The 8,874-nt window shown below is 46.2% G+C and overlaps 2 protein-coding genes across 9 annotated transcripts in view; both read left to right on the top strand.

Annotated features, from left to right (window-relative positions):
• The window catches only part of MSH5 (mutS homolog 5), a 20,035-nt gene extending 13,331 nt beyond the window's left edge, over nucleotides 1-6,704 (top strand). For 4 of the 8 annotated variants that reach the window (XM_015589142.2, XM_025045920.1, XM_006904642.3 and 1 more), the window contains 13 exons: nucleotides 1,692-1,820; nucleotides 2,118-2,190; nucleotides 2,351-2,460; nucleotides 2,695-2,775; nucleotides 3,013-3,100; nucleotides 3,330-3,519; nucleotides 3,637-3,763; nucleotides 4,191-4,340; nucleotides 4,923-4,997; nucleotides 5,198-5,341; nucleotides 5,541-5,678; nucleotides 5,840-5,913; nucleotides 6,137-6,387. In XM_015589142.2, the coding sequence (XP_015444628.1) occupies nucleotides 1,692-1,820; nucleotides 2,118-2,190; nucleotides 2,351-2,460; nucleotides 2,695-2,775; nucleotides 3,013-3,100; nucleotides 3,330-3,519; nucleotides 3,637-3,763; nucleotides 4,191-4,340; nucleotides 4,923-4,997; nucleotides 5,198-5,341; nucleotides 5,541-5,678; nucleotides 5,840-5,913; nucleotides 6,137-6,248 (1,491 nt within the window). In that variant the 3' untranslated portion in view covers nucleotides 6,249-6,387. Of the gene's footprint in view, nucleotides 1-1,691; nucleotides 1,821-2,117; nucleotides 2,191-2,350; nucleotides 2,461-2,694; nucleotides 2,776-3,012; nucleotides 3,101-3,329; nucleotides 3,520-3,636; nucleotides 3,764-4,190; nucleotides 4,341-4,922; nucleotides 4,998-5,197; nucleotides 5,342-5,540; nucleotides 5,679-5,839; nucleotides 5,914-6,136 lie in introns of all 8 variants that reach the window. The other 4 variants (XM_025045933.1, XM_025045925.1, XM_015589138.2 and 1 more) reach the window with 4 other exon arrangements.
• A 63-nt stretch (nucleotides 6,705-6,767) lies between these two features.
• Nucleotides 6,768-8,203, top strand: SAPCD1 (suppressor APC domain containing 1). Its single transcript, XM_006904678.1, has 5 exons — nucleotides 6,768-6,881; nucleotides 7,126-7,266; nucleotides 7,755-7,854; nucleotides 7,936-8,039; nucleotides 8,108-8,203. The coding sequence occupies exons 1-5, from the start codon at nucleotides 6,768-6,770 to the stop codon at nucleotides 8,201-8,203; spliced, it is 555 nt and encodes a 184-aa protein (XP_006904740.1).
• The last annotated feature ends 671 nt before the right edge of the window (nucleotides 8,204-8,874 follow it).

The following is an 8,874-nucleotide window of genomic DNA, read 5'->3' as shown; positions in this document are numbered from 1 at the left end:
TCTTTCCCTTCCTCTCTCTCTCTTATTTGCCTTGCAAGTTATTTGTTGAAGAAGCTGGGTTATTTGTCCTGTAGTGCTTCCTTTAGCCTGGATTTGCTGATTATATTCCCTAGGTGTTTTTGACATGTTTCTGTCTCTTCTAGAATTTCTGTAAACTAATAGTTGATTCTAGAAGCTTGATCAGATTCATTCGATTTTTTAAAATACTGTTTCATAAATAGAAGATCATAATGTCTGACATATATGTCTCTTCTTTTGTGATGTTATCAGGCTTTTGTGTTTAATACCTAAGTCCATTGGTTCTTTAGGGATTGCAAAGTGGTTATTTCTAATTCTGTCATTCTTTTTTCATTTATTAGCCAGAATGTTTTGGTAAAGAAAAACTTCCTCTCATCTGCTCTTTGGTTACCCAGTGATACAGTTCATATCACAGAAAATTGATTTTTTTCTCTGCCTTTATCAGCTATCATCTTAGTAAATTAGTTCCCTAACATCCACCTAGATAGCCAATGAATTTTTTGTTGTTATTTTAGTATGATTATGAATTTATGGATTTACACATGTGTTTCAGTCCACTGCATTTTTAATCTTTATACACGTTCAAATTAGTCCATCTATTGCCAGTGGGAGGCCTCCTGGGGTTGGCTTCTGAGTCCTTTAAACACAACCTGGGTAGACTTCGATAGCTTCCCTGCTCTCTGGTTTGACAAGATATACCAGATATATAATTTACATCTCCTGGTTCTGACCTGGAACCAGACATTTCTCCAAGGAGCCCTGGTTCCTTTTAGTGAGAAATGTTATTTTTTTTACCACAGTCTGAATGCTAGAGGGTGCTCAGCATATTTTGCTTATTGTTTTTAGGCCTTTTCTATGGACAGATCTAGGAACTTAAAAAAAAAATAAAGTACATTCTAAATTAGTACTGATACCACCATTTTAAATTTGGAACCACAGTATACTTGCCTTATATATTCCTTTACTGTACTTATCCTCTTCAATATTTCCTTCTTCCATACTGGAAATTCTGGTTCTTAGCAACACTACGAATGATAAAATTAAAATATCACTCATTTGCTTTTTCCTACATTACATCCACAACAATCTTATTATAGCAATACCATCATTACCACGAACTACATGATTATTGAAGGGAGAGGAGGGACATTCTTTTGTCCCCACTAGGAATATGCAAATTACTACATTTTAGTCACTTGGAATAGTGCCTCTCTATATGGTTATGCCATTATATGGATATACATTTATGTTCATTTGCTTCCTTCTAGTTTTGATTTTTTGGAATTTGTTTTCAAATTTTAATTGAATTGTATAATTATGTAAAATGTTTGCACAGCTCAAAAGTCAAATCTCCCAAAGTATAATCAACTAATTCTAACTTCTATTCCTGTCTCTTTTCTCCACTTTAGATAACCTTTCTGTTTTAAAAACTTGCCTTCTTTATTAGGCTATAAGCTCATATGGACAGGGACCATATCTTGGTTGTCTTTGTTGCCTCAGTGCTTAGTGCAGTATCTGGCACATTTCCTTTCTCACGATTTCTTTTCTGCCTTTGAAGGTTTCTCTCTGTCTTCGTTATTGTTTTTCCTTATTGATCTTTGTTCTCAGTCTATCCTTATCCCCTTGCCTCAGCTCAGGCTTGGGCCACCCTCCTCTGTCCATTTCTCCTACAGACTGTGTATAGTGCCCTGGGCCTAAGGGATGCCTGTCGCTCCTTGCCCCAGTCCATCCAGCTCTTTCGGGACATTGCCCAAGAGTTCTCTGATGACCTGCACCATATCGCCAGACTCATTGGGAAAGTGGTGAGTAGAATAAAAAAAAGCCAAGCCTCTGGGGAACTAGGGGCAAGAGATGGGGTTGGACAATGAAGAGGGACTGGACTCTGTGGTGTGAAAGATGGGGAAGCATGGGAGACATTGAAGTCAGCCGAATGTCTAAAGAATGGGATGGTGAGAGGAGTTGGCAGAACATCAGGGATGTGCTTGGAGGGTTAATGATAGAGCAGGGACTGCAGGGAGAATTGGGGCCCAAGTAGAGGTGAGGAACGGGACTGAGAGATGGTGCTGGATAGTAAGCAACTGGACTTCTTGTCTCCTCAGGTGGACTTTGAAGGTAGTCATGCTGCAAATCACTTCACAATTCTCCCCAACATAGATCCTGAAGTCGATGAGAGTGAGTGTTGGGCGTGCGGGTGGATCTGTGAGCCCTGAGATATGGGCCTCCACAGTAATGGGGTCCCATCCTCAGCAGGTGGCCACTACAACTGGGGATAATTTTAGCAACCATGTCAGGAACCTTACTTTTGATATCCACATGTATTCCACCCTGCTAGAAAAACGAAGGCTGATGGGACTTCCCAGTTTCCTCACTGAGGTCGCCTGGAAGGAGCTGGACAATCTGGATTCCCGTATTCCTTCATGCAGTGTCATTTACATCCCTCTGGTGAGGGCAGAAGAGTGGGTGTAGTTTCTAGGGGTGTTTAGGGGAGATAATAGGCTTATGAAGGACACATTGGTAGATTAGAGAACTTCTGGAGAAGTCTGAAGAACATGAATACCTTATGGTGGCTTTAGCCCCCTGAGGGAAGCATTGGGAATACAAGGGACTCTGGCTTCCTCTAGGGAGAGAAGGTACCCAGTATATCACACTGCTTTATCTCTTCTATACTCTCCCCAGATTGGCTTCCTTCTTTCTATTCCTCGCCTGCCTTTCATGGTAGAGGCCAGTGACTTTGAGATTGAGGGACTGGATTTCATGGTAAGACCCTCGACCACTGGCGGTAATAAGGAAAATGAATCAGCAGCTGGCGGAGGACCTTACCCCATCAACACTGCCCAATATGGGATCTCTTTTCTGTAGTTTTACTTTGATATTTATTAGCTCTGAGATAAAGGAGAAGGAAGTCAAGGAGGGGAGCTGGGAGTGGGGTTTGAAAGGTGGGAAAGGATGAAGACCAAGAGGTGCAAAACCCCCAGCTCGAACCCTCTTACCCAGTTTCTCTTAGAGGGGAAGCTTCACTATCGTAGTGCTCAAACCAAGGAGCTGGATGCATTGCTGGGGGACCTGCACTGCGACATCCGGGGTGAGGAGAAATGAAAGGCTGGAGGAGAGTGGGCAACTTAAAGATGATTATAACAGGCTCCTTTTCTTCTTTCTCTCGTCTCCCATTCTGACTCTGAATCTTCTCTGAATGTCTCTGGGTGTCTCATACTGTATCTGCAAGCCTGTTTCCAGGTCCCTCTACTGGTGTCTTTGTCTCTCCTTCATATTCCCCTGGAGCTAACCCCCAGCTCTTCATCATCCACCCTCAGACCAGGAGACTCTGTTGATGTACCAGCTGCAGTGTCAGGTGCTGGCGCGGGCAGCTGTCTTGACCCGGGTGTTGGACCTTGCCTCCCGCCTGGATGTCCTTCTGGCTTTTGCCAGTGCTGCCCGGGACTATGGCTACTCAAGGCCCCATTACTCCCCACAACTCCTTGGAGTACGAATCCAGAATGGCAGGTGAGAACAGAGTGAGGTGGAGGCATAGAAACGAGGGGCCCAAAGGCCTCATATTTCGGGAGCTTCATCCATCTGGATCTACAGACCATGTGTGAGGTACCTCTCCATCTACTTCAGACATCCTCTGATGGAACTCTGTGCCCGAACATTCGTGCCCAATTCTGCAGAATGCGGTGGGGACAAAGGAAGGGTCAAAGTCATCACCGGGCCTAACTCCTCAGGGAAGAGCATATACCTCAAACAGGTAGGAGAATCTTACACACTGGGCCTCTGGCATCTTCTCCATTGTCTCAGCCCACCCCTGCAAGCCAACCCAGCTTCCTGCAGCTCTTCTGCTGTGTTCTGACCCTGCCTGTCATGAAGAGACTATAATCCATATCCCCTGCTCCTCTACCTTACCTGTTGCATTTTCTACTTGAAGGGGAACCATACCCTAATATATCTTTCCATGGCTTCAATTCTCTTCCCCCACCTCTGAATAGGTCCATGCCATTCTCCAATGTGCTTCTACCCACTGCCTGTCCCTCTCTACTGATTCTAAAGTGAGCAGAAGGGGCTATGATCTTCTATTAAACTGTATCTGTCTCTCCTTGATCTATCATTTACTCTTTAGTTTAGCCTTACCTTCACCTCAGCCCATACTACCAGGCCTTGTCTCCTTCCCTGTTTAGGTAGGCTTGATCACATTCATGGCCCTGGTGGGCAGCTTTGTACCAGCAGAGGAAGCTGAAATTGGGGCAGTAGATGCCATCTTCACCAGAATTCATAGCTGTGAATCCATCTCCCTTGGCCTCTCCACCTTCATGATCGACCTCAACCAGGTCAAAGGGAGCAAAAAGAGGTGGGATTGGGGAAGGGGGATAATGGAGAAGGAACTCTACCCTTGAAAAATGATCAGAACAGGAAAAACATTCCCTCTGCTGCCTGCCTTCTACACAAAGGGACCTCTTTTGAATCCTTGCTTTGTATGAGGCACTGTTGGCAATGAAAGGATGAACAAAACATGCCCCTTGCCACTAATCCTTTTCTCATTTAGAAAAAAAAAAAGTACAACTCATGTAGGAATGCTATGTTTTCTAGGATTTGACATTTTCAGCGATCAAACTACTAAAAATAGAATATTGTAAATAAAACAATGTCATTTGTTTCCAAAGACTATCGATATACTAGAGCAATGTGAAAATAATAATAAAAGTAAGACATTTCATGGAAAACTTTGGGGGTAAGGTTAGGACCGTAATCCTCAAGTTATATCGGGGCAAACAGGAAAAGGGCTAAAGAATATGTAGTCCAGTAGGGTAGACACATATACAAGCAGCTTTATTCACAAGCAGACTGTGGTCAGTGTGTTACAGGCCTCAAATGCTAATGAAACTCTCCTTTGTCCACCTGGTGCCCAGTAGGTGGCAAAAGCAGTGAACAACGCCACTGAACAGTCTCTGGTCCTTATTGATGAATTCGGAAAGGGAACCAACACGGTGAGGGGAGAAAATGATGAGTAACTAAGAAGGGGGAAATGGAGAACAAAGCACAATGGGGAGGCTGGGCCTCAGGAAAAGAACAGCGCTATGTGGGCAGAAAAGAAACAGAAAAGCACAAGATGGGAAAGGCCAGAGCAGGTGGAGGGGGACCCGCGGGGCACCCATGGTTCTACACCCTTACCCCATCCTCTACACAGGTGGATGGCCTTGCACTTCTGGCTGCTGTCCTCCGACACTGGTTGGCACTTGGACCCATGTGCCCCCACATCTTTGTGACCACCAATTTTCTGAGCCTCATTCAGCTACAGCTGCTGCCACAGGGGCCCCTTGTGCAGTACTTGGTAAGAAAACTAATCTAGCCCCCTAAGGGCCCCTAAGCCAAGTGTTTCCCAGAGCTGGGGACTGGCTCCTCCATCAGAACGGGGGCTCCCTGAGCGCAGGGACCATATCCCTTCCCTTTTCTTACTCCCTACAGGGATTGGCCAAGGGTTTCAGGGCAGGAAATAGTGATAATGTCACAGTGTACCCTTTTATTCTAAGACCATGGAGACCTGTGAAGATGGAAACGACCTTATCTTCTTCTATCAAGTTTGCGAAGGTGTCGCCAACGCCAGCCATGCCTCCCACACAGCTGCCCAGGCCAGGCTTCCTGACAAACTCATTGCTCGTGGCAAGGAGGTGCTGAGATCCAGATGTCAACCACCTCTGTCAGGGCTCCCTTCTACTGTCCCTGCTCCTCTCAGAGGCCTGAGTTTCTGGGCCCATGGGGTTTCTGACCCTTATTTCCTCTTTTCTTACCCAACTCCCCCCACCCCTTCCCCATTCCTTTTTGTTTCTAGGTCTCAGACTTGATCCGCAATGGAAAACCCATTAAGCCTGTCAAGGAGTTACTAAAGGAGAAGCAAATGGAAAAGTGAGTGTGTAACCCAGGGTCCTTGCGCTCTCTGGCATCTTCTGCAGCTCTTTTCCCCTTTCAGGGTCTCAGAGAGCCTCTTTGCCTTTCAATGACCCACTGTTTCTTTCTGAAATCTCTAAATTTTCAAGGTCCCAGGTTTCCTGTGCCATAGCCTCTCCGCTCTGCTCAAGGACTCAGTTGTCTATTCTTTCATAAATCTCACTGTTCTCTCTCCCCTCAGTTGTCAGACATTGGTAGATAAGTTTCTGAAACTGGATTTGGAAGATCCAAACCTGGACCTGGACATTTTCATGAGTCAGGAAGTACTGCCTGCGGCCTCTACCATCCTTTGAGAGTCCTTCCTCGGCCTTCCTCTACTTTCCAAACCCCGGTGTGCTGCCATGCCCACTTTGTAACTTTATCTTCTTCAGACCCAGCGTTCTCAGTTTCCCCAGAAATTTTGTTTCATATTATAAATAAAGTTTATTTGGAGAAAGTTATTGTTTCCTTAGACCAGCCAAAACAAATCAAGAGAATAGGAAAAGATGAAATGTCAGGCAAGAGTCCACAGAGGGGTCTACCTGCGTCATTAAAAATACAGTGACACTGCTATAAGAAGACAAAAGGGGATCTACCCAGGGGGCTTCATGAGAACCAACTTCAACATACCCTACAAAAACAGATGAGAGGGAAGACAGAGCCCAAAGGAGATGGTCTTTCCACTTAAGTGGGAATACCCCAGCTTCAAACAGACACAGCAGAAAGGGCTCTAAGAGGCTGAAAGACTAAGTAGGACTGCAAGTCAGGGGGGAAGGGGAGGGACCAGCCCTGGCCACCAGTGTGTGTGGCTCCACCCTTACCACATCAGAGCCATGGACAGCCTGGGTCCTGGTAGGGTGCCCCTGGTGCAGGCCCCCTACACAGTTCTGCTGCTACCACTGGGGACAAGCCGCCAAGACCCAGGAGCCCGGAGCTTCTTCCTCTGGGTGAGTATTAGTCTAACAAGGGGACCCAGGGAAAGCCCCTCTTCCTAGATCTGCCCCCTACATTTCCACTCAATTTTGAGGACTCATAAGTCTTCTCCATTGCTTCCCCTTGCCCTCCAGATCCTCAGTGGTCAGTCCAGGCTCACATTCCATGACCAGACAGTGAACCCAAGCAGGAGTTGTGAGACCATGGCCCAGGGTTCTGCTGTAAAGTGAGGCAGCCTCTGCTTCTTGCATTTTCTAGCTGCAGAGGATGCAGGCTCTGGAGAGGGAACAGGATGCCCTGTGGCAGGGGCTGGAGCTGCTGAAGCATAGCCAGGCCTGGTTTGAAGGCCATCTGAGGGAGGCACAGCAACAGCAGCTACGTGTGGGGGCCCTTGGTGAGGTATGAGGCTGCCCTGAGGTGTGTGGGGATGGGGAGCAGGGACGTGTGGACACAGCCTGACACCACCCTGGAAAGGAGAGAGTTAATGGGCAGGGATCACGAATTGGAAGCAGCATTATAATGACAGGATGGCACCAAGTGTTAAGTTGGTGTTCATTGTTGGGATTGGAGGAGGCTGGTCTGCATTCCATTCAGAGGGACGTGATTTGGATTACTCCATTGGCATGGGGGAGTGGCTGGGATTATTCCAATGGGTCAGGGATGGACAGGGAGGATCCATAAAGAAAAAGAGGGTACTGTGCTATTTGGGGGGGATGGAGGAACTAGTCTGTTAGAGGTGGAGTGAATACTGGATTTTTCCACATGTCTTGGAGGGGTATTGGGATGAGAGGATCCAGATGGAAAAGAAGAATGGCCTGTGGTGATAGAAGAGTGGCAGATAGACCTCAAATTTTCACCACATTCTCAGCCTCCAACTCCTCCTTTAGAATTTTCTAACAGATTTATACTCAGAGCCTGGTGGCCCCCAGTTGGCCCACATTCAAAAGGTGAACATCTGGTTGCAGAATCTGATTCAGGGGAAGGTGAGTTTATTGGTTTTACTTTAGACTTTTGGGAAGTTGGGGTAGAGAGGGGACTTGAGGTCAACACTGGTTTTACGGAGAACAGAGAATATTCCCCCTGTTCTCTCCATGTCCCTTGAACAGGCTAGTTCCTGCGCCACCCAGGATTGGAAGGGAAGGCCAAGGAAGCAGAACTTGTGGCAACAACAGGTAAACTGGAAGAGAGTGGGGGAAGGGCAGAGCACAGATGCCTAAACTGTTTCTCTGCTCTCCTCCAGGAACTGTCAAGGCAGCAGAAAGGAGTCATTCAGCCAAAAGGGGAGATGGCTCAGTTGGGCTGCCCCAAGGGGCAGAGGGGCCCTACCAGTGTCTAAGGCCTCCTCTCATTCCCCTAAGTTGGTGACAGAGGAGGTTGAGTCAGAACCCCCAGCCTCCTTATTCTGCCTAATCAACTCAACAGCTAAATAGCTCCAGGAGGTGGGTCAACTGGAGCCCAAACATCTTGGTGTAAAGTTTCTTCTCTGCTCTTGAAAACTTTCATTTTATCTTCTTGGTATCTTACACTTATAAATGATCTTTCTTTGAAAGCCCTCTGGGGAGAAGACATGTTTATTGAAACTGTCCTTCAATTTTAAATACAAAAATAAAATAGAAGCTTCTTTAGAATTTCAAATAAAAACAATTCTATAAATAACACTTCCTACCCCACTCTCAACCTTCCTCTTTTCCCCATACATCTCTCCCTCTACCTGAGCTTGGGAGGGCAAGAACAGGTAATGGAATAAAGATGATACAGAGAAATAGAAAGCAACTTTCTCCAAAAATAAGTCTTTAGTTTGGTTCCTACGAGGGTTAGGGAAAGTGCACTGTGGGAGAATCTATTGCCCTCTATCCCAATCTCGCTAAGAAAAGAGAAGGGACAAGTGCACGAGAAGGAAAACCTGCAGCCCAGCCAGGAGAGGTAGGTAAGGTCCTGAGGCCCATGTTACCTTCTAATAGGGCAAGATTGAAAACTGCTCTGGAGGAGTTATAAAGTACAGCATAG

This window comes from Pteropus alecto, unplaced genomic scaffold (assembly GCF_000325575.1).
Source record: "Pteropus alecto unplaced genomic scaffold, ASM32557v1 scaffold400, whole genome shotgun sequence".
Taxonomy (NCBI): domain Eukaryota; kingdom Metazoa; phylum Chordata; class Mammalia; order Chiroptera; family Pteropodidae; genus Pteropus; species Pteropus alecto.
The sequence above is the reverse complement of the archived record's forward strand: the minus strand, read 5'-3'. Positions and strand labels throughout refer to the sequence as shown.